This window comes from Misgurnus anguillicaudatus, chromosome 24 (genome assembly GCF_027580225.2).
Source record: "Misgurnus anguillicaudatus chromosome 24, ASM2758022v2, whole genome shotgun sequence".
In the NCBI taxonomy this organism is placed as follows: domain Eukaryota; kingdom Metazoa; phylum Chordata; class Actinopteri; order Cypriniformes; family Cobitidae; genus Misgurnus; species Misgurnus anguillicaudatus.
In genome coordinates this window covers 21,055,336-21,081,286 of record NC_073360.2, presented here as the reverse complement: position 1 = coordinate 21,081,286, position 25,951 = coordinate 21,055,336, and the positions used below count along the sequence as shown (strand labels likewise).

Here is a 25,951-nt window from a genome sequence, read left to right as displayed (position 1 = left end):
CTAGGTTGATAGAAGCACTGGGGACCCAATTGTAGCACTTAAACATGGAAAAGTCAGATTTTCATGGTATGTCCCCTTAAATTTTGGGGGGAATAATTTATTATTTTATATAAATGACTGATCTGTGATCTACACTGTTTTTGACAAATTAATGTGCCCTTCAAAACGCTAATCTTCTCCTATCCTGCAAACTCTCTCTCTCTTTACTTCCAGTTACAAGGAATGGCGCGATGGCGGGACCTGGAAAAATGTTGCAGTGATTATCAAATAGCAACATGACCCAACTTTCAATGATCCATTCAATTCATGATGGACATATTCAAGTCCTGCCCTCACTTTTTTTTTTTTTCAGAAGCGTTTCACTTACGAGAGAGATACGTCACGACAGGGAAAATAAGGCGATCGCTACTTCCATTTCATTGTGACTTTATGTTAGTTCACTGTGCATTAACTAATGTTAAACAATTGTATTGGCATTAACTAACATTAACACATAATCTATAATGCTCATTGTTACTAGCTAATGCACTCACTAATGTTCAGTGTTGGGGAGTAGTTAACTACAAGTAGCGACGCTACTAACTTAACTACACTTTCCTGTAGTTTAGTTCCTTTTTAACAATGTAGCTTTAACAGTAGGTTAATACTTTTTCCAGCAAGTATTTGTGTACCGTGACCAGACTCTACATTACGCCGTGCCTCTGCAGTGCCTTTTAGCAGCGCACTGACTGAGTGCAGCAGCGTCTTCTCTTCTTAGATTTCAAAGTCAAATTGTTCATTACTGCCATCTATTGTTCTGTCACACGTCTTTACGGAGATCGTCTGATAATTGCGTACAGAAAATAAGGGGTAAAGTCAAAACACTCCTATTATAATGTCCGTGAAGGAGCGGCATGACGACAGATTTTGAAGATATAAAGATTAATTGCCCATGGCCATATTTCCCCAAGTTCATGTCTTATAAAGAAACAAACATTAAAGCTTATACGTTCGTATGTAATTTCTGCAATCCAAAAATTTGTCTGTATGCATCGAAAACTTCAGGCACATACAAGTGAGTAACAGCCATTTTAAAAATTAATCTTCTGCTTTATTGCTTCTATGTCTATTTATATTTTAAGTGCAGTGATGAATTTGTGTTTCACATTATTTTAAAATCGAATCTGTCCTGCCACACTGTTGTAACAAACCTATTAGAACACTAATGTTGTGTTTGCGCCACTGCTTTAGCATCAATCAAACAGAAAAAGAAATCCAGATGTAACTTATATTATATACAGCATTTATCAAACCATTTGATGTAATTATATACCTAATTTGTTTAGAATTATTAATAACGATTCATATTTATTATTATAAAGAGCTGAAATAAATGTATTTTTAAGTCATTTAAAGCATTTTTAGGCTCTCCATTTTTCTTTTTTATGCCTATTCATTGTCAATTTTCAGTTTGATATAAATATTTGAGTAGCATATTGTGTAGTTCACAAACTAAAATGATACAAAAATCATAATTGTATTACATTACAATTTTTTTTTAAACCCCAAATCCTTTTATTAAAACATTTTCATTAAAAATTATATTCAGTTATTTGTAATATAATGTGATTGTAAAAGTACATAGTCAAAAATAAAGGTACATAGCTGTCACTGGGGCAGTACCCTTTAAAAAAGGTACTAATATGTACCATTTAGGTACAAATATACATCTTTGAACTGCCAATAAGTACCTTTGAAGTACTAATATGCACTTTTTGGGTACAAATGTGTACCTTTTTAAAGGGTACTGTCCCAGTGACAACTTTTGTACCTTAATTTCTGAGAGTGTAGTTTTAATGTAGCTAGCTACTTTTTGAAAGTAACTTGTAGTGTAGCAAACTACTTTTTTAGATTGGTAACTTGGCTGTAGTTTAACTAGTTTTACGGATAAGTAGCCTGTAGCTTATCTAACTACAGTTTCAATGTAACTTCCCCAACACTGCTAATGTTAACAAATGCAACTAAATGTAAACTGACACTAAAAAACAATTCATCACGCTATTTAAAGTGGAAAACCTTTGAGTTTCATTAATGGCATTTCTATTATATTATATTTCTATTGTTATATTATATATGCTCAGATATTAAAGTGCTCAACGAACTATAAAGGCAAGGGTAGAACCGACTCGCAGTAACTGAGCCCATCCCACAGAGGCAGACTGAAGGAACAGAGGTGCACAAAGGATCAGAGATTCAAAGGAAGTGAAAGAGACAGAAGTGAATAAAAGAGAACGACGCAGACGTGGGGGCAGGACATCGAGCCGCAGGAAACAGAAGGGCTTAAACCCAGAAGAGAGACGGGGTGAGTGGCAAAACAGAAATTAATGGACAGAGAGGGCACGGGCGAGAGTGAAGGGCACGCGATGGCGGATGAATCGATAGGCCTGTGATGGAGGGCAGTGGGGCAGGTGGCTTTTTTCCCAGAGATCTGCTGATTGAATGCTATCTGTCAGCAGAGGCCAGAGCCGAAGGGCTTTACTCAAGACGGCAATGACTTTCTGATGAACTCGCTCTCGCCGGAAGAGTCACTGCAGCTTAAATACTAAACAGCTCTGCTAAAATGAGACTCGAAACATTCTGCTTGCATTTCAAGAAAAAAGAACTTGCAGGGTGTCAGTGACACTTCCTGTTTTACTTAAAGCTACAATTACAGATTACACGCTCCATACATGTTCTCTTTCATGAAGAAAGCAAGGCTTACCTTTCTTTTCTTAAACGCCTGTCGTGCCAGAAAGCCCCTGCAGGCAGCCTGAAACAGGGTGATGTTGCGTCTGGTCTGGATGTCTCTCTGCTCTTCCAGTTTAGCCAGAACACCTGCCCTGAAGAAAACCTGCACACAGAGCACCACTATCAGCAAACATGCATTATTTAAAGATGTACATTTGTATAGCTATGGCAAAAGCAAGCATATATTTTGTTGGATTCGAATAAAGCATATAGTTGAATTTGTGTATGTCTAAAGCACATAAATGAGAAATGTTTTTATGTTATGTTATTGTTTATCTGTCTTGTCCTGAGGACCAAAATGGAAATAAGTCTTGGACTTTGCGTTTTTATCCTCAATTGTATTTTATGTCTTTTGTGGTCATGTGTAAGACATTGGGGTTGATACAATTAAAACAAATCGAATCAAATACAGTAGTATAATGTTTTTTTTACGTGTATGAGAATGTACGCCGATGGTCGAAAGCATAGTTTATTTGACTCGTACGTGTAGGCAGACGTTCAACGCATTGCGACAAAATGCAATGCATCTCCTACAGTGTCCTGTAGGCGTATATTCGCCACCTACGTGTACAACGTACGCTTGGTTAAAAAAATTCAGCATGAAACGCGTACAAAACGTGCACGCTCTTTTGACGAAAATTGCGTCGTGCACACCTCCTTGCGAACACGTAAAAAATTTACGATACTCAGGGCTTATGTTGTCATCTTTAAAATGTATTATGTATATATTGGCCACTGGCCACAATATGAAATATACACTGAATATTTTAGTCGTATTGTAGTTTTTTTATTTTGTCAAGGGAAGATGTTGTGCAGGCAACACTTATAATAAGGTTTTTTCCTCCTAGGACTTTTTGTTTCTCCCTAAGATTTTTCTCCTAGGGTTGTTTTTAACCCCAGGGAGTCAGCTGACATTGGCTTAACTTAGCACCCTCTTGTACACGAGATATTATTAATACGCTCGCTTGTAAAGTTTATTCATACCCGCTGTATTTTGCTACTTTTATTGTCTGTAATTTTTTCTGTTTCCCCTGCTTCTTTTAATGTAAAGCTGCTTTAAAACATTTACAGAGAGCCTCCTCTAAACCCCTGCTCTGTTTGCTTGTAATTTTCTCCTCCGTGGTAGAGGCCAAGTTGGATTAACACTTCACAAATCTCCTCTATTAATGCCATTTAATCAGATGATTTTTTTCAGATTTACATTCATCAAAGTCTGAACATGGTCAAACTGCAATAGCATACTATTAATGTTGAAAATAGATTCATCTACACTCTCCGAAAACCTGTCACAGGGGTGATACCCTTTCGAAAAGTACACATTTTCAGGGTACATATTAGTACTTCAAAGTTACAAATTGGTACCTCAATGGTAAATATCTGTTCGTGAATGGGATCTTTTAAAGGGTAACCTTCCAGTGACAGCTTTTGTATTTTTTTCTGACAGCGCAGAACAGAAACCAAAACCTCACTGGATTGGCAGGATACCCAAAAATCTGCACTGAAAGGAAATGCCGCATTGAATAATTACACATACAGTACACACATATATTGTGTATGGAGAGACGAAATGGGAAGCGAAATGGGAGGCTGATGGTCCACTGCCGCAATTACTACGCATCGGAGGGAATGGCATCAAATGCCTTTTGATTGAGCCTTTATCTGGAGCTGCTTGCCAGCATAATCTTCCATTTCACATCAAAGACAGGCAGAGCCTTTCGGTGATGTAGAGCCTCGGTTATTGTAATCTCTTTACAGGAGCCACAAGCATCAGATCATGGAGGAGAATGGAGTATTATGAAATGATTCCATATTCATGTTAAGTTCGACAGCAATCGGACCCCGTGGCGCAGGGCTGCCGAGCCAGCAGTGCCGCAAATAAAAATAAAGGATGATACATTAACCTTCATCACTCCCCACAACCCAAATGAGAACATCAGGTGCCAACACAGATATACATACACACACACACACAGATGTATCTGCTTTCAGGCAGGTGTAATATCAAAGTGGGACCTCTCCATCTCAAGAGAGCAGCAAGAGAAAATTGAGTTTCATTTCTCAATGTCAGTGAAGATGTGCTACAAAAAAGACCTGTTATCACGTGAACGAGCAATTCATTCCAGGTTCTCCCGAGTCAAATGTAAGATTAGGTAAAGATGCCAAAATGTTCACAACTACATTATCCACGCCATCTCGCAGCATATGCAGCATGCTACTGTAGAGAATGACATCATCCTCCGAGACTCCACGGTCTGTTCAACAGTGCTTTAATTTGAAGTCCATGATGATATTGTTTAGAAATGTCTCTATTGTGTGTGGCTTCTGGGGTGCTTATTAGCCATGTCACACTGTGACATTCACCAATAGCATGCCATGGGGAAGCTCCAGTGGGGCCTGTGATTGGCCAATTCTTTCCTCATGAGGACACCAAAGGTCACTTGAGTGGAAAGAGGTCAAAAGACAGCGTTTCCCATGGAGACCAAGAGAATGGCATTCCTCGTGAAGTAAAAAAAGAAAGAAATGGTAACAGAGGAGGGCAAAGAAAGGAGCTTGTTTGGAAGTCTGTGGGAGAGTGATTTAGATGGATGTATTGTACACTGAGGTGGCAACTGTACAATGAAGGTTTTCAGTAAGGACTCGAAGTGGACGCTGTTTAAGTTTCTTGATCTCATTTACTCGCATTTCAGACCATTTACATAGCTTAAAGGACAAGTTCGGGATTTTACACTTAAAGCCCTGTTTTCAGATTGTTTATGATGAAATAGAACGGTTTTGACTGAAATTTGAACATATGATGCTGGCCCGAGAATTTTCGGGTGTTTCTTGTATCACCTCCCACCTCTATAATGGGTTTATAGGTGCACAGAAACAATCCTTCCTAAAATGCATTAAACTTTCGTTTTACAAAGACGTGAAACTCACCGAGTGGTCAGAAATGTTTACTGATATGCTCACACAAAAATCGCATTCCAACAGGTTTTATCGTAGTTTTTGCCAATTCCATTGACTTGTATTAGATGTTTTGTGAGGTACGGTATTACTCCGCGCCGGGAACGTTGTTTGTATTCTTGCAATTGGCAAAGGTGGATTATCGCCACCAACTGGGCTGGAGTGTCTATTATTCCAGCTCTCAGCGGAAGAATGTACGGATGTGAGGCGTTTGGAAAAATAGGTCCACAAGTTTACAACGAATCCTAAAACAGCTGTTGGAAAGCATATTTCGCAGCGATTTTTGTGTGAGCATATCAGTGAACACACCTGACCACTCGGTGAGTTTCACGTCTTTGTAAATGAAAGTTTAATGCATTTTAGGAAGGATTGTTCCTGTGCACCTATACACCCATTGTAGACGTAGGAGATGAAACAACAAACACCCGAAAATTCTCGGGGCAGCCGCATATGTCGAAATTTCAGTCAAAACCGTTCTATTTCATCATAAACAATCTGAAATTAGGGCTTTAAGTGTAAAATACCAAACTTGTCCTTTAAAGACCCAAAAAAATTTTTTTTTGATATGACAGGGTCTTTAAATAACTCTCTATATTAAACCGATTTTCAAAACCGCATTTTTACACAGAGCCCTGGCTAAATCTCTATACATCATCTGCATTCCAAAATTATGGTTGTCAACAAACCATTTGTGCATTTCTTGGAAGCGTTTTTCCCCATTTCCATTCGTGTAATCAGCTATTTATCAGAATGTCATTATTTTGGCTCACCCTCCAAACTGCTGTGCTTTGTCTGAAAGCGCAATATCTTGCTGCACTGATTGGTGTTTGTAGTGAATTATCGGCGTGTGCCAAGCCAGACTACACTAAACAAAGAAACCCTGTGCCTGCCAGAATCAATCACTTCTGTGCAGAAGTTGCACAAAAACAGCTTGAATTCTGCTTTCATCATACGAAGTGCCGGGAAAGACCCAGAAACGGACAGCCACCCTACAGCCTGGCTTAAAGTTATGCCTGGTTATTCTAGGGAGAAAACGGAGAATAATTGTCTTTCTCGCTCCAACACGCCCGCCAATGAGGCCTGCCAAGAGTGGCAGCCATGTCCCATCTGCAGCTTAGCATTCTGGGTAAAGCGTTGTCCCAGAGCGCCGAATGTTTCGTGACGGGAGAGAAGGAGACGAGTCCTTTTGGCCACGGCCCACCCTGCCACGCTTTCATCCAGATGTGAGCACGGTGGCAGAGCGGATTAAAGTCTGTCTGTGTCTAAGAGGTGTAAAAGAACCGAACGTTTCTGCAATCTAAATGGAAATCATGCCATCTGTTTGGAACTGATCCTCATGACTTAGGCCGAATCTGTATGCTACAAACTGACTCAATGCACCGATCCATGACATAGACGAAATGACAATATAAAAAACATTTTATTTGACATTTTTAGGGTTAAATTCACATGACAGTTGTGCCATGTTTGTGTCTCGTATAAAAATAAAACAGCATCATGCTTACTACCTGCAACCTAGTTTAACCAGGTGCCAAAGGTGCTGAATAGAGAGCTGCATGCATGACATATTTTTGTAGCACTTCCTTTTCACACAACACAAGGTCATATCTATTTTTAACATGCAAAAATTTTGGATGAATATTTCTGTGCAAAGATCCTTATTCTATAATACAAAACAGTATTTGAAAAATGTTTTCTGTGTCATAAAAAGAGCAGTTGCTAACAAGTTGCTATATGGGACTACAGATTTTAAACGTCATCATGCATGAAAAATCTCAAAAACAATACTACATCATCAACAGAGTATTTCCTTAGCAGGGAATATGTTTTAAACTGATTTAATATAGAGTTTGACAAAGTTGTCAGAAGCTTGGTGGTGGAAATGTTGGAGTCCATCGATCATGGTGTCGTTCACTTATAGACAATTTTTTTTTGTTCAATTCTGAAGATTACTTTGATGGACAAAACATAACCTTTTGTTGATCAAAGAGCTTATTGTTCGCAATAATCAAAAATCATACACTGTAAAAATTCCTTGTTGCACTGAAATGTTCTGAAAGTGTTAACAACTTGAATTAACAAGTCATTTACTTTTTTGACTACATTGTAAAAAGTTGGTTCAACTTAAAGAAAATACTTAAATTGGTAACACCTAACGAATTTAAGTTTATTCAACTTAAAATGTTTACTTTAGTTTCACTTTAAGTTAAAAAAAAATGTAGGAGTTACCAATTAAAGTAATTTTTAAGTATCTAACTTTTTACAGTTTATTTACTAAAACTTAGTAGATAAATTTTACAAATAAAGTTGTAATAACTTAAGTCCATTCAACTTTTTTTAATTTATACCAACTCCTCACAAATCAAGAAAGTTGAAATGACAACTAAATTAAAATTGTTTAAACTTAGGGTTTATGCACACCAAAACGTTTAAACGCGGCTGAAAACGCCTGGAGGACACCGATCGCCAGCTGTTTTTTTCAGCTGAGCGCCCGCTTTCCTCAGCCGAGCGCTTTGGTAGCTGTGATACTTGAGCTGTGAGCCGGTTGGTTGTTGTGATACTTGACAGCCGTGTGAGAACGGACATTGACGAGCAGAGCTTTTCACCCAAAGTTGAATCTCTTCCAACTCTCGATGCTAAGCGCCGAGCGCGGAAAAAACGGCAAGTGCCGGTTTTCAGCGCGGAAGAAAACCGCTAACTGCCAGCTTATTTGAAAAACGCAGAGCTTCACTTGGAAACAATTGAAAACATACGCTGGCCGCGGCGTAAAAGCTTGTGAGTGCACGCCCACTTAAACATTTAAGTGCAACAAGAATTTTTTACAGTGTATGAAAAAATCCCTTTTTAAGATACTTCAAATAAAAACGTACTTTTTCAGCAATAAACAGAGTTTTAAATGTGATAAAGCACATGAGTTAACCAACTAATACTAAAATATTAAATAAAATTCTCAGTAAAACGGGTAAATGTAAAAACAGGTCTTACCATTTGTCGTTGTGCAGTTTTTATTGCACAAGTGGCCGTATTCAAAAAGCACGCAAATAGTTAATACATTTCCCTGTGACTAAAAATGCGCTAAACATTCCCAGCTGAACGGTAAGGAATGTTTATTTATCCACAGAAAACAAATAATATTACTTCTGGAATAATCAATAATAGCTCAAGTGTGGTCTGTTTAAATGTTAAAACAAAAAAGTTTTAAGGTTTTACTTGCGAAAACAGAACAGGCGGATGACATTAAAGTACTGCGAGGGCGATTTAAGAAATTATACGAAAGAATTTGCTTTCGAATCAATCTTGTCGATTCGAAAGCATGTCGGTTCCTGTGGTTTAGTATTAAGTCGAACACAAATGTAAATTATCACTATTAGTAATGTACCAATGTTCAGATATGTTCTACTAAAAATATTTAAAATGATCTTTAATACGCATCATCATAAGCTGTTCATTTCTGCCGTTTTGTCTGAATGCTAGGGTATGGCAACTGCCATATCCTGCCAAACGTAAACGCATTTCCTGGTTGCAACCTCACTATATATGACAAATGCTTGCCATCGTTTGCCTGATGCAATTAACATCATGTTACTCACACTCATGAAAAACATGCAATAATTGTAATTTAACGTGTACGAGGCATTTCAGTACATTTTCTTTTGATCTCTACAGCAGTTAATCATCAAATGTTCACCAAATGATAGCGGAGCTTTATTACTGGGCATTTATCCAAGCGCCCAGTGTAAATTTGCAAATGCACTTGCATAATTCCTTCAGAAAATCTGGCAATAAAACAACGAAGACAGCGCATGCATATAAAGCACATTCTCAGAGGGGACATTTTAGCCTTGGTTAATTTCCACATAACAGTAATGAAATATACGATGCCAGATACTTTGAGATTCAGATTAAACCGCAGTTGGCCAGAGATCATTTTAATTAAAGATCATTTAAAGTTTGTGTTACATGTGACACGTTACTTACCCTGCTTAAGCCCATGTGATAGCTGCTTTTTTCCAGCTCGAGAGACTCCAGAAGCTCTTCGACAGCCTGAAACACACACATAAATCTGTGAGACAGACATAAAGACCCAGTCTGCTATCCACCTCAGTGCACAAAGCAAACCCCCAGTAGGGCTCCATGCTGACAGAATCGTGCTCTCTTTCCAAAAGCGGGGTCACCAACAACTGTCTTAATGTCTGACCCCTCTCCACCATTCACCCTCAAAAGTGCTTTCTTCCTGACAGGCAAATAACAACATGGCAGGGGATTAAAAAAATCTCGGCGGACTGATGAATAATGGCTAGAGTTTGAGCTGAAGGCATTGGAAGGTATTGAGTGCTCTCTGTAGGGGCACAGGGGATGACTGGTGAACAGGTTCAGTGGAGAGAGACGAACGAAAGGCCACGTCTCGGCCTGAACAACTATAGATAGATCACGGGTCTAAGGGGGAATCCACTGATGTTTGGATGGCAAGACTTAGCTAAAGCAACGTGTGGTCAAAGGAGGTTCATTTTAAATACTTACATTTCTATTAGCCAATAATTCAAAGAACAGTTCTCATTTTGTATACTGTGTATTTTGTAGGGCTGTGCAAAAAATCGTCTCCCATTCTCATGCATGTTTCATCAGTAAATCCTGTTCCTTGATTAGTATAAAATCGCCATTTACTACACAGAGCTGTAGTTTACCGAGAAGCTAAGCAAAATTGCATAGATTATCGGAGTCGATTTTCCTCGATTATGAACGCGATACTGCGGCTCTGTGTAGTTTAGTTTTAAGTTTAAATCTTCACCATAATGAAAGTCTGAATGGTTTAAGACTCAGTAACAGAAACAGGGTCAGTGATAGGACAGGATGCTGCTGATAGAGTCGTCACTCTGGTCTCTGATTAAAGCCTTTATTGCCCTGTCACCAGAGTCGTGCTGAGATTAAGAGGAAAAAGATGTCTAGTGCAGCCCATTAATCAACAACACAGCTCTCTGCCCTCAGCACTGTCATAATCAATTACACAGAGGAACAGCTTACGGAGGAGGAGCCAAGTACAACAACACACTCATAAACACGCACATAATTCAACGCTTACCCTTTTCTCATCAGTTACTATGTAGTTCCGCCCATGTTTCTTCGTCAGGTGGGGGGTCAGTACGTCAAAGCGACGGCGAAACTCAGAAAACACCAGATGATCGGGATAACCTTGAGGAAAAGGAGAGTCAAACAACAGGAGTTGAAACTGAGAGATTCAAGAAACTACAGGATCTGCTGACCATCGGCCAATCACTTATCTTGAGAATGGTCTCCAGATAAATCAGGAGAAAACGATTTGGGCATTTGGGTTATGAACTGTGACAAATTTTATGCAATGTTTAGAAAGATCATTTAACAAATAGACAATGTCACTATAAACACTAAATGTAGTTTGCAGGCCTAGAAAGCTTTAAAAGGTCAACAAACTCTGCGAGAAAAAGGAAAAAAGTTAGGCCCACATGGAAAAGTGGTCATTTCAAATCTTCCCCCCATTGCATTTCACAGGGTTCCCACACCTTGGTTAACTTTAAATTCAAGGACCTTTCAAGGACTTTCCAGGTCCAATACCCTCAAATTCAAGGACTAAATGTGGGGACATATTTCAAGTGAGAGCAAGGTTACATCGTGTTACCTTTTTAAGATATATTGTTACAGTTCCCTTTCAAAGGGAACTCGTGCTGTGTCACTGCGAGTGAAACTCTGGGGAGGCCTCCAAGGGCAAGTGCGTCTGAATGTGTATATCATATTCAACCAATGGTGAGGCTTAACAACAATGACAGGGTGACGCGGGAGCCAGGAAGTATATCGATATGTGAAATATTGCCAAAGACGGCGTTACAGGGACGCAGGCACTATGACAAGGGAGACGCAGCGTCTCGTTCCCTTCTCAGGGAAAAACAGTTACATACATAACCCGAGACATTTTCATTTGTCAAACACAACTATGCAAAAAAGCATTTTGGTATGAATCAACATTCACATACAGAAGATATAAGCATTTAAAGCGAACAGTTTAGCATGTATGCTTAAAAAGTCTAGAATTTTTATGATATTATCCTACACTACACAGGGAATAATAGTTTTTTTCCAGAAAACTTCTTGCATAAAATTGATTCAAGCACTTTCAATGACCTGTATCTATGTATGTATATTTTCCAAAACTTCCCAGGGCCTTGAATTTTTCCCCCCAGATTCACAAACTTTCATGGATTTCAAGGGCCCTGATGTGACATTTGGCACGCAAATAATAGGTATGAATCGATAGTCGTTCGCTGTCGTCTGCCTACACCCAGTATTTCGTGTCTCTTACCTTGGCGGTAGATTCGGAGAGCATCGAGCAGTTTGGATCCTCGTAACTGTGCACGGAGCAAGCAGATATCCAGCTGCATGAGTCCTGTTTCACAGCTATCTCCCTGAGACTCTGTTGTTTCCCCAGAGCGAGGTGAAGGTCCTCCCAGCACCTTTAAATCTCCAGTCAGAGCCTCTGCCTTGGGGAGCAGGCAATGCACAAAGTGCACCCTGGACCTCCTTACTGTGTCAATCAGTGCGTCCTGCAAGATAACAACCACATCTTTACACAATGGCTCTACACATTAACATTATTAGGAATATTTGTGACCATGTCTGTGAAATCCAGAAATCCATTATATAGGAAGAAATTACTTGAGCTGGGTTTTCACAGACTGAGTCACATTTTTAACGGATCTTTAATACTGACCACTTGAAGTTTAATCTGGATGCAGAGGGACTTCTTTTTGACAGCAGCCATACCAGTGGTAAAGGTTTTTCTCATGCTTGTGGCCCTACGCAAAGCCAACTGTGAGCCACCCTCAAGCCCGGCGATGGATCCTGATAATACGGTGGCCCCTCCAGAACGTCCCATAAACAAACCACTGATATTCTTCCTGCAGGAGCACAAAAGTACTTACAGAATGAGCCTCCGTTTGTTAAACATGTACACTCTCACGAAATTAGACTTATGAGGTGTCATGAAACATTTTGATAAAAAAGTAAATGCAAAGTAAGAGTATCAAAATAAGAAGCATACAGTTACAAACATCTCTTCACGTACTATTTTGCACACGATTTCAAAGAACATCAAATAAACAAATTTTGTTGTTTTTTTCCACATTTAAGGGGAAAATTTTCATTACCGCAACATGTCCATGACTGGATTTGGGTTCTTGACATGGAAATATATATAATTACAAAAATATAAAAAAATAAAAAGCTTCAGTGCATGTTATACTATAACAATTTTCAGTAAAGAAACATGTTGTATTTGGTGATCATTGGTAAATGTAGAGACTATAATAAGGAATATAAATGCGTCCAAGAAAAATTTTCTCATCCTCCGCAACAATTTTTAATCATTGTTTAAACCCTCAAGGAACTAACATTTAAAAAAAAATGGTTGGAAGGGACATAATTGACTTTGACACTCAAGATGGCTACCAGGTAAGCAGTTCGTATTTTTTCTCTCCAGATAAAAGTTGAAATTTTGTTTGTCATAGTACCTAGACAACTTTTTAGTCATTACCGAAACATGAGTTTGTAAATGCATATATTTAATGTAATATCATATTGCGGTAATGATAATTTTTGATAATGATCATCTAAAATCTAAAATAATGGTTATAGTAAGTTCAGACCTTAATCTTATACGTGCAAAAAAATTGGCTTCAAGGGCTTTTAAAAAAATCTAATGCTGGACTCCACCTAAATCTGGATTTCGTGAGAATCACCCAAATGAGTACGAAATCTCCATCAGTACTACACACATGTATCAGTTGTTACTCTTGAGTCTTCTTCTGAGAGTCTTGCAGGAGAATAGCAGCATTCTGAGAGGCGGGGTTTTGTTTGGCATGGCTCAACCAGCCCCGAGCATCGTACTCCACCCAGTCAGTACCGTGACTGTGACCTAACAGGAAGTGATGCGGCTTCTCGCTTTTCAGCAGCAGAGCAGGGCCTAAAAGGGACGTTGAATGCATGATATCGGATGAACTTTGAATACATTAACCTGTGTGGGTGGGTATGTGTAGGATATATGCAGTAATGAGTTCTGACCTTTGCTCTCTCCATCTGCAGGGCTGTAATAACTGAAGAGTCTTTCTAGCAAAGTGTCCTCCGAGCCTCCGGGCTGTAGAGCTTCCTCTTCCATCAGCCACAGAAGCCCCCTCGCCTCATCTGTCCTGGCCAGGGTCCGTACCTGAACCACAGATTTACATACACGTGCATATAATGAAATGAGGAGCTGGTTCAAATCCTGGATGCCATAGAAGAACCATTTCTGGCTGTATGGATCCTTAACATCAGATCTAAACCCTTAAAATATTCAAAGGAGCTACACATTCATCTATCTCACCGTCTGCAAGGTTATACAGATACTTTGCTATTATGATATCAACCGAATCTAATGACTGACCTAATGCAAATTGTAACCATAACATGCTCAATCTCTCTCGAGAACTTTGTTTATACTTAATTTAAGCCTTATTCATTTATCAAAGCAACGCATTGTTTCACTTACTTTCATTTTATATTTCGATAATGACCTTAAACACAACATTAGTCATTACACGAAAGCAATTACTACCCTTTATAGAATAGGAAAGAGGAGGAGAGAACGAGTGGGGAAAAAGACGAGCTATTAGTCTTGGGCTTCTCATTAAAGGCCTGTATTGAACAAGAGCTTCAGGGTAGTCAGGCAGGCATTTTTAAACCATACACTCTTTCTTTCTGCTTAGGCAATTCATAGCAGTAATGGCTTCTCCTTCGTTCTACATTACAGCACTGACACTTTGCAGGAGCGCTGGAATAACTGTGGACGAGAGGAGCGCCTAAAAAGATCTGGCTGCAATTATGAAGGCATATGAATGTGTGCTCACATATCTGTCTTTGAAGATTACTTTTCACATTCATTAGATTGTCTTCGTTTTGTCTCTGGTAATTCCTTCAAAGTGTGGCTCATTAAATCTTTAGGGTTGTTTTAACGTGCACTTTCAATTGCTTCATTTTTAAACAGCCTGTTTGTCAATTTGTGGGTGTCTTTCTTGGAAATCTTAAAACTTTTATTTTAATGTCAAATTATAAACATAATAGAAATTGTTGGATATATGCCTGTAGTAGCATGTGGCACTGGCACAATTGTTTCCACATTGGCAAGTGATGTTTAAAACAGCTTGTGAGGAACTGCATACTTCCATGCCACCCTAAATAATAGTGGTTAGGGATGCACCCATATAAAATGCCTGTGCCGATACCGATTCAATTATTTAGAATGACATCGGCCAATATCAATAGACTAGGGCTGTAACGATCAATTGTGCAAATGCGCGTTTTCATAATGAATTAATTTTAATGAATTATGGTGAAATCCAGGCACATCCGAACACCAGGGGGCGCTCCCATGCAGAAACTCCCTTTGTGCCACAGAAGAAGTAGCATTACAAATGCTATTCCAGGAAATGTTCTTCAAATAGGTATTTTCATTATAATAAAGAATATTTTGAATGATTTTTATTTAAAGAGTGTTGCTATTTTAAATGCACTTTATAAACGACTCCGACTCATAATGATTTTATATTGATAAGGACTTGCTACTGACCAAATGCCGTAGTACACGCACAAACTGTGCATGAAACACAGAATCGCAGCCTTGCGATTCAGAATCGATTTCAGACAGGCATTTTTAATGGGAGATGCGATTTAATCGTTACATTCCTACAATAGACAGCAATCGATAGATTGCGTTTTACTCGTTTCAAATTATTATGCTCTGAAAAAGTGCAGATTGTACAAACTGCAATTCTGTTGTCACTAGCTATGTTTCCATCAACCTATTTTATGTGCATTTTGGATTATCGCACAAAAAACCCACTGAATGTAACGCCAAGATGCGCATAAATAAATGAAAATGCATAAAAAATGTATGTGCATAATTGAGTTTGACAAATTTCTTATCCAATAACAAAACATGCACATGAACTACAATGAAAACGTTTTAACTGAATAAATCCCTAGATGCACATCAAAAAAGTTACGTGACTTTGCGCGTTGGACGGCATAACTGGACTAACCAGCTTACAGAACTCAATGCACCAGTGTTGGGAAAAGTTACTTTTAAAAGTAATGCATTACAATATTAAGTTACTCCCCAAAAAAGTAACTAATTGCGTTAATTAGTTACTTTTCATGGAAAGTAATACCTATGTTACTTTTAAGTTACTTTTTTTGCATTACTTTTGCTAAAGCTCTGGCCTGCCCTCTCCGTTTCTGGCTCAAACGTTTCCCACTCAGACACGCACGGATGTAGTGCGTTATTCTATGTGACTACGTTTAGTTTAAATGAGTACATTATTCATTTAAATCAAATTAATTAAACTTAAAAGTTTGCATTATTTTTTATTAGTTTATTAAGTAAGCATAAGCATAAAAGCATAAAAAGTAATGCGTTACTTTACACGTTACTTCAGAAAAGTAATATTATAACGTAATGCACAATACTTGTAATGCATAAGCCCCAACACTGCATTGCACTGCATCTAAAATGCGGTTTTGGAAGTTCTGAAATGAATAGGTAAAGTCTATCATCTTAATGGCTTGGTCATTTTACTTGACAGGACTGTCTTACTTGACTATCAACTCAAACAGCAGGAATCCACAACCGAAAGCAGATAACAGGTGTATAGTGTTTTGTCTGCACGCTCTGAGGCGATTATACACAAAAATGGTTAAATACAGCGGTTTTGCGCTTTTCTTACTGATATTTAGTACCAATTTATCAGGAAGTGACAATTTTGCTCTCTTCAGCTCACTGGATGGAAAATTTGCAATTATTTGCAAATGTTTAATGAGAAATTACAATTATGCACATAAGTTTCATATGCAACTTTGGATGGAAACATAGCTATTTTTAACACAATTCAATTTAAAATAATCAGACAGTATGAGTCCTGATGCCCATTTTGATTGCAAGGAAATAATCTGTACTGATCATCATGTCAAGATAGTGAGAATATCAATTATAGGCCATCAGTGCATCCCTACTAACTTCAGTATAAAGTATGTACTCTATGCAAATATTTCATTACGCATTGAATCCCTGGATGACTACATGCATGTTATTTCAAAACTTTATACAGACTTGATGTGACAACCAAGCATCAATCGCACATTTTTTTTTACTAAGGACATCATCAACTGTCTTTTTATTAATACAGAGGCTGAACGCTCTGCTTCTTAACACCCACAACTACACAAAGAAAAACAAAAACCTTTCTGCTTATATTATTAGCAAAAAACACACACTAAAACTGACACACTGCTTCAGCTGACAACATCCACATAGGTCCATATAACAAGGCATTACTGATAAAAACTAAGGCAAAGATTCAATTAAAGAAGTCCAAAAAGCAAGCATACAGTACTTCATACAAGGTCCCATTTGGGATTGTCATGAAAGCAGACAAAACCTGGTTAAATATTGCCGAGATGGGAGATTTGCTTACCAATGCTTGAGCTGAGGTTTGGTCTATAGCTGCTACAGAGAGAGATGTACTGGACTCTATGTCATCTAATGCAAGCTCTATGTTTTCCTACACAAGGACAGAGGGGATATTAGTCAGCTACCATTATGATCTGATTTCATGTTAAAGTTATGTCCAATGTTAATAATCATTTTTCATTATTATTCAATGATTTTACAGCTCTCCAATAAAAACATTTGCAGGTAGTGATCTTAAAAATAAAATTTATCAAAAGTGCTTAAACTTTGATTAAACAAGATTTAAGATTGGCCCAAGTCCTGACCATGAATATTGATTTTGGTAATAAGGCAAGTTTAATTTGATTATGACTGCTCATACAAATGTTATCACTGCACAGTAAACAATTCCCAAAATAGGTTGTAATTCAATCAGCATTCAATTAACTCAGCTAGACAAAGCCCAAATGTATTGAAAACCAATTATAATTTTCAGAGGAATAATTTGACATGGGTTGATGATGGGGTGACAAGGCAGATGTCTGCATCGGTTCAGGATTATTGCACCTCCTTATAACGCTCCATCTCCTGTACAAAAGTGCGTTCATGGAAAAGCGTCTGGAGTCGCTCCTGGGCGTAATTATGGCACAGCTCTTCGAAGGTGGCGCCGCGGTCACGCTTGGTTAACTTTGGGTTCTGGAATCCCGGTGTGTCGACAATAAGCAGAGAACACAAGGAGTGTTGACTTGACTTCAAAGCTCTAAACCGGCCAAAAAAACACAACAATAAATACATAATTAATGTAGGTCAGAATTAAGCTGAAACCACTGACAAGCAAGGCAATGAGGAAGGGTGTTACACAAATTGCTTATTTCTCTTGATTTAAACATTGTTGGAAACATTTAAGATAATGTATATATACAAGTGAACAAAATATACACTGTGATAGTGATTTTTAAATATGTTAATGCTAAAATCTTACATATTGTGCCTTTAACCTCCTAAAACCTGAGCTTTGGGTTGGCTTGCATTTTAGGTTTCTTCCAACTATTTGGGGTTAGGAAAAACCAAGAAATATAATAACCAAATATTTTTCTTTGAACATGAAGCAGTGTGATTGTCTACGTTTTTGTACAACAGGTTCCAGTTACACAGAATTAAGCATTACGGTGCAAACTAGTGATGCACCGATGTATCGGCCGCCGATATTTATCGGCAGTTTTTTTATGAATTTGAAACCATTGGCATATCGGCAATAGCACGAGAAAGGCCGATACCAATTGTTTATTAATTAACTGCATAAAGAAATCCATTATATGTAAAAAAAAAGTTAATGTTGTTAATAAAATAAATGCTGAATAGCAAAAAAACACCTTTGAAGGTTATCATGCTGTTTTATTATATTTGTTTTAGCTTAATTTGTGCCTCTCTTATTATGTTGGTCAGTTGAATGTTAATTAGATACAATCCATGTTCAGTAAAAGTAATTTGATGCAGAAATAAACTAGCTAATAGACCAACTGTATAGTATTGTATAGAAGTGTTTAATATCGGTATCGGCATCGCTATCGGCCAGAAGTTGTCTGTTTAAATCGGTATTGGTATCGGCCCAAAAAAATCCTATCAGTGCATCCCTAGTGCAAACAACAAAAAATTTGATGTCCACGTATGTGGACACACCAGGTCTTAAGAGGTTAAGCTAATATAGGTGAAAGTGTTTCCATTTCAAAATATTACATTGTACACCTTGAAAAAAAAAAATCCCTGATTTGCAACTAAACAGAGCAAACAGTTCATACAGTACATTCATAAAAAGGGAATTAAAGGGGACATATCATGAAAATCTGACTTTTTCAATGTTTTAAGTGCTATAATTGGGTCCCTGGTGCTTTTATCAACCTAGAAAATGTAAACAAGATCAACCCAGTAACTTAGTTTTGGTAAACCATTGTCTCCAAGCATGTAAAAAATAGGTCATTGAAATTTGGCTGCCCTTGTGATGTCATAAGGGAACCTTATTATAATAATACCACCCCTTAATCTGCACTACGGCACTGCAAAAATAAACTAATTGACAGCACAACTGAGTTTCAATTCAAACCACCATTATGGCGATCAGTGTTTGCATTTCATCAGCTCATTTGAATCACCATAGATTCATTTTAAACCTAAAAAAAGGCTTGTGAAATGTCCCCTTTAATGTCCATATAACAGTGGGAAATTGGATTTACCGGTTAACAAGTGAGATGACTAGTGTAAATAGCTCAGAGTACAGCCCAGCAGCCATGGCCTCCAAACACTCCAGGGCCGTGATCTTTGGAGCTGCGGGACAAAACACCCAATACCATTTTCAATCTTAATATTGCATAAGCATGCAGACACAGTTATATAATTCACCAAACCGCCCATGATACACACCCACCCATCCTTTATTTCATATCAAGAAAGATCTTTACCCGAGTTGTCTCCTGCTCCAACATCATCAGGTCCCTGGCGAAAGGAGGTTGATCTCTGCATGGATCCTTTGGGCTGGTATTTAAAGATAGCGGATGAGAGCTCTTCCAGAGAGCAGCCCAAGAGGTAAGCTGCCTTTTGGGCCCATTCGTGACGTGCAAATTGCTTTCGGCCCGCTGTTAAACACACAGGGACAGCGTGAGCACCAGGAATAGTGAGACAGCATTGTTAGCTGTGGGCTCATGTGGTCGTCCGCTCAGATCCACTACCAATATCTATGTAACTTTTATATGATTTAACTTTTCTATAGAATATTGAAATAGTTAATTATTATAGTAAAAGAATAGTAATTATTTTATATTAATTTAAAGGAAAACACCACCGTTTTTCAATATTTTACTATGTTCTTAGACAAATTAATACATATCTTTTTTTTCAATGCGTGCACTTAATCTTTGTACAGCACCTTGTGAATGTGTTAGCATTTAGCCTAGCCCCACTCATTCCCTAGGATCCAAACAGGGATAAATTTAGAAGCCACCAAACACTTCCATGTTTATCCCTATTTAAAGACTGTTACATGAGTAGTTACACAAGTAAGTATGGCGGCACAAAATAAAACTTCTGTTTGGAGCCATAGGAATGAATGGAGCCAGGCTAAATGCTAACACATTCAAAAAGCACTGTAAGATTAAAAGTGCACGCATTGAAAAATGATAGGTATGTATTAATTCATCTAAGTTGAGGTAAGAACATAGTCAAATATTGAAAAATGGTGGTGTTCTCCGTTAATACTAATTTTAATTATAATAATATAAATTATAAATATAGAATTTAAATTACAAAAATAGCTCTGAAGGGTAACAGACGTTGGCTAAAAAATTTCAAAAGCAGTTTAATGAGGGATGCAAGTTTTAATGTTAAGCTACCACAGAAAAATATGTGACCCTGTGTGTGAAATCCATTTTAATGTCTCATAATTTAAGTATGAGATTAGGAGGAATCAAAGTTTGGTTTTACATTTACTCAGTCAATAGATATCAAGGTTAGATGTTCACAAAATTTTTCTTTACATTATGTAAGGATGATTTTATGTAGAAAACTGTAAATCAAAAAATATGACTTTAGTTGGGTCACAGACAGGTTTACATATTTCACTTTCCTTTGAGAAATTTTCAAATGCTTGTAGTGGATTTTGCTCAGACTGACCACAGCGCAAACCACAGACAACCAAAAAGAGTGACACACAAGCCACCGTACAGCTCCTCAACCAAAAAAGGTCACAGATGAAAAGTGAAAAAACAATGCAGGCCTCCGGTGAAATAGATGAATGTTGAAAGTAAACAAGAACTCAGTGCAAACAGGCTTTTATTTGTGTATGCGTCAGAAAAGCACTGCTGAAATGCAAAGTCTACAACATGGAGAAACATCAGAGAGTCTCTGCTTTAAAACACAACAAAGTTATGACGCTCCCTCCCATGCCTAACAAGCTCCTGCCAAAGTTTTACCTGAGCTGTCTTAGACATGGTTTTATAAACCACTGAAAGTAAAGAAGCCCAAAAGAGAAATTAAAGAAAGAAAGCAAGCATACAACAAGAATGCAAATGGAAATGCCTGGGAATGACGATAACAGCATTAAACCACACACACACACACACATATATATATGAGGGGTTTGCTTGTACTTGTATGTAATATTTATGCTCTTTACCTTCATCAGCCTCTGCTTTGTAACGGAACAGCATGCAACATGCAAGTAGAGAAGAAGAGGTTAAAACATGACACATCCTTCAGTGTTGTACAAACAGGGCACTCAATATATACTTGTTAGCACAACGTTCACACATTTATGGTTGGATATTTCATGCGTTTTCTAATTTACATAATGTTGCACATTTTTAGTCATTCATTAGTTCAACCAATTACTTTGATTAGTAGAAAACCAATATGGGGTTTTCGTATGGTAATGACAGAGCGGTATTATGACATGTGTTGGAGCCATTAACAGATTTAAAAAAGTAATATTATTATATGTGACTCAGTCTGTGATAACCCAGCTTTTTTATTACATAAAATCCTCCAGTGTAAAGAACATACTGTGAAAATATAACCTTGATATCTTTAATACTGATTGATTAAGGTAAAAAAAATCTAATGTGTGTGAAATCAATGAGCGAAAATCAAACATTGATGCTCCTAATCTCAAAATTAGATTGAGACCGTAGCCTAGATTTCACAGAAAGAGTCACATCTGTATTCAATAACAAATGCTATTTAGATGCACACACACATGCACGCACACACACACACAAACACACACACACACACACACACACACACACACACACACACACACACAAACTGTGTAGATATGCATGTTATATTAACTATGGTCAACTGCAATGAGACATTTTTAATGCAGTATTTTTTTGCTATTTTTGTTACACATCTCTGATCAGTTGCACTGCTCTCATTTCTTTTATGCCGAGGCGGACACTACTTAAGTATTTTTACTTTCTACATAAAAGTAAATTTTCACGTATTCGTATTTTATTTGTGTTTTTCTTTGGAAAACTTACATTCAAAAGCATATTATTATAATTTTTATTCCACTACATTTCATAATTTCAAGTTTTAATTTTTGGGTTTATATTTAATATTTAAGTTCATTAAACATCTAGTTTTTTTTTTACTTTTACTTAAGTAAAAAGTACTTTTTGTACTTTTGTACAAAAGAAAGTAAAAGTACACAATTTTTATGTAATTAGGTATAAAATCTATTTTAATATGCAACATAAAAGGAATACACAGTATGATTCTATGCTTTAGAATGTAGTGAACATTTTTTAGTAAAGTAAAGTAAATTTTTGTCCCAAGACAAACACAGATGTTTCGGAAAATGTACTCAAAGTACTCAAGTAGTGGCCGCCTCTGCTTTTATGCCACATTATGCTTTGTTCGTGGAAAATCTTTAACTTATGACAGAACAATACTGCCCCCTACTGTAAAGACTGCCAGGTACAACTGGGAAATAGAATAAGATCTTTACTAAATACAGATGTCCTGACTTCTGATGGTTGCTAAAACCATTGATTTTCTTACTAAAATTCAAGTACTTTTAATAATCAATAATCTGATCTGTCAGAGAATCTTAAATCTCAGGATTCCCTATGAAAAATATACTTTCAAATGCATTTGTCTGTAGCATGCAGAAGAATGAGTTTTAGACTTACTTTAACAATAACATCTCAGAGTATGAAAGCTACTGACTCGCATTAAAATCATTATTTACTTCACCCCATGCCCTTCTAAACTCATACGTTGTTGTTTCGTTCCATAGAAAACCTAAGGAGAGCTTTAAAGCACATAGCTCTGTATACAACGACCATTCATTGTGACAACGTCTATTAAACTTCAACAATGAAAACATATGTTGTTATTATAATGATATCATATTCCCATCTCACAGAAAGTTAAAATTCTTCTTAAAATGTCTGTGCGCTATTTTGGGTGAACTATTCCTTCATAATACAATAAGTGACAGCACAGAGAAATCACAGAGTTTGAAAACAAAGCCATCCACCTTCATTAGATAACTAAAAACAATCCCATTTATCACAAAACTCTTCCATATCAAAATGTTCCTCAGCTCTTTCTGCAAACTCAACATTAATAAATACGTCTGTTTTTGAGTTTGTTGGGAGTTTTGAGCTCTTTATCTCATTAAGGCAGTTTTTGAAGCTCTCAGCTCTGATTTGTAAAGAAAAAGCTGTTCAAGTCTCTGGTGAGCTCATTTAGCATGAAGACACCAATGCAGGGCTTTATTGAGAGACACATTATCAAAGGAAGCTATTGAAGTATTTAAATAGGCTTTGCTGAACTAAATTCATATGAAAAAACACGATGTACTGTCCTAGCTCATCCAGGATAAAGCTGAGATGAATTATGCTAACCATTTTTACATGATCCCATTTGATATTTGTGAAAAAATATGGAAAATGTGCTAAAATGAGTTAAGAGTAGGCTATTATAATGCTATTGAAGCCCTAAACGGTTTAGCTCCTACGTATTTAAAGGTGCAATGTGTAATTTTAAAAAGGATCTCTTGACAGAAATGCAATACTGTATAATATACATAACTATATTATTAGTGGCGTATAAAGACTTTACATATTGAACTGTATTATTTTATTACCTTACATTGAGCCGTACTTATCTACATACACAGCGGGTCTCCTTACATGGTCAAACTAAATGGACAAACTTTTCTACAGAGCATGTTTGTCCAGTGGCAGCTACTGTAGCTTCTCTTTGCGTTCCGAAATTAAGGTTGGTTGCAATTTGCAATCTCACTGATAGATGCCGCTAGAAACCCCATACTGTATATTTAACAAAACTTTTAATATGCTACAACTCATCATGCTCCTTAAGATAACAAAACACTGCTACCTAAAAAGCTATGAACAGCAGCTACGCTAATTTTCTCTATTTGCTCTTCTGTTTTTATTAGCGATTATGCTAGCTCCATTCTGAATTCTGCCTCCATCAGATAACACATATACAGTATATGAAAAGGTGACACCAGCCCTTACAAAAACGTCAGACGACACCAGCTTTGGACTATAAACTGATCTATATATTTTGTCTTATGTGTATTCTACATTGTGTCCTTTTGTGAAGCTGCTTTGCAACAGTGTCAACTGTGAAAAGCAAAGAAATGTGAATTGAACTGCTGAAAGCAAATTAATTACATATTTAGTAAACAAATACAAAAGTGGGTGGTTCTGGCTAGATGGCATACAGTTATAGCCAAATCTCACGAGATGCTGGGTTTGGGGTAAGATTAGGATGAAAACAGCGCTATCCGGTGAGATTTCACGAGATTTTGGTCGCAGCTGTATCCCTTCTAGCCACAACCAAAAATCTCCAGTTAAGTTTCTCACAGTGGTCTATTTGGGCCTGATGAGAACACAGAAAAACACACACCAGTGACTGTACTATACACTCGAAGTCTGGGATTTTCTTACCTTTCGTGGCCCCTGCAGCTCCAAGATGGTATATGGCCCCAAGAATGAGCCACAGAGCTTTCTGCTCCTCAGAGGAGATGCCCAAAACCTTCATGGCTGCCTGCAGTTTAGTAAACTGCTGTGATGACCTCTGCTTGTCCTCAGACTACAAACACAAAATATATGAGATGGAAATATATCAGCATGTGTTTTCATTAAATAATACAGAAGTGATATTTGCCATCAAGATTTATTCATTTTCTTGCAAGGCTTCTACTCGAGCATCTAATAAAAGTAAAACACGTCTACCTCGTGGGACCTTTGTGGTAAACTAACCTTAGATGGAGGCACAATACCAAAAACACTGTTCTCTGCAAAGTGGTTAAAATGCAACTCCGTTCTGAAATAAAGTCAAGTTAAAGTCAAATGAGGGTCCTCAAGAGTGTAAGCGTATTGAGAGCAGAGAAGTTTAATTCCACAAATATTAAATAGGAAATTCAGAAATTGTACAGTGGTTTCAGTCAGCATATAGTATGATTATACTGAGTTCACCTTAAAGTGCTGTCTGCTCCAGTCATCATGTAGTAAAAGACATTAAATGTTGATTCGGTCTCGGGTCGCTTCACCACCCTCAACTTCTCCAGCAGCATAGTCTACAGCAGTCACAACAAAAGAAAAGAGTGATTAAAGTGAATTAATTGAACAAAAAATTCAGTTTTCCCTGATATGGGAACTACTGAAACAGTTTGGGAGGGAATATCACAAAGCATCTCCTTAATTTAAATAGCTAGTAGGCTTTACTTATATCACAGTACAACTGTAATGCACTAGAAAAAGTGAAAGTTAGATTAACTTAAAACATTACTTCAATTAGTAGTGGCTAAAAAATGTAAATAAATTTAAGTTAACTTTTAAGTGAAAAATTTGTTAATAAAGCTTAAAGGGCACCCATTTCATTGCTAAAAAAACAATTGTATTACACCAGTTTTGTGTATTTGGTATAACACAATGTGTTCGCGTGGTTTATGGTTAAAAAACAAATTATTATTTTTGTAGCTCCAGATTTCACTCTCTTCCTAAAACACACGGATTTGAAAAGCTCTGTCCCTGATTGGTCAGCTAATCTGTATGTTGTGATTTGCCTGAAGACCTCAGACGTCAACCGGAAATGTGACGCTTTTTACCATGTTTGAAAGATTTGCACGCAGTGCTAACAGGAGTTAACTTTCAGACTGAGTCTAAAGTGGAAGGAATTACGATAATGTCGGTC

At 37.4% G+C, this 25,951-nt stretch overlaps 1 protein-coding gene across 1 annotated transcript in view; it reads right to left on the bottom strand.

Moving 5' to 3' along the window:
- The window catches only part of myo18ab (myosin XVIIIA b), a 128,098-nt gene that overhangs the window by 49,901 nt on the left and 52,246 nt on the right, over positions 1–25,951 (bottom strand). Inside the window, exons 10-24 of the mRNA XM_073862804.1 lie at positions 25,234–25,334; positions 25,018–25,081; positions 24,703–24,847; positions 21,387–21,398; positions 19,678–19,851; positions 19,453–19,543; positions 17,789–17,981; positions 17,247–17,333; positions 13,804–13,945; positions 13,534–13,705; positions 12,455–12,629; positions 12,047–12,287; positions 10,796–10,905; positions 9,694–9,759; positions 2,741–2,869 (exon numbers count right to left, since the gene is read on the bottom strand). Coding sequence (XP_073718905.1) covers positions 2,741–2,869; positions 9,694–9,759; positions 10,796–10,905; positions 12,047–12,287; positions 12,455–12,629; positions 13,534–13,705; positions 13,804–13,945; positions 17,247–17,333; positions 17,789–17,981; positions 19,453–19,543; positions 19,678–19,851; positions 21,387–21,398; positions 24,703–24,847; positions 25,018–25,081; positions 25,234–25,334 — 1,902 coding nt within the window. The remainder of the gene's footprint in view (positions 1–2,740; positions 2,870–9,693; positions 9,760–10,795; positions 10,906–12,046; positions 12,288–12,454; positions 12,630–13,533; positions 13,706–13,803; positions 13,946–17,246; positions 17,334–17,788; positions 17,982–19,452; positions 19,544–19,677; positions 19,852–21,386; positions 21,399–24,702; positions 24,848–25,017; positions 25,082–25,233; positions 25,335–25,951) is intronic.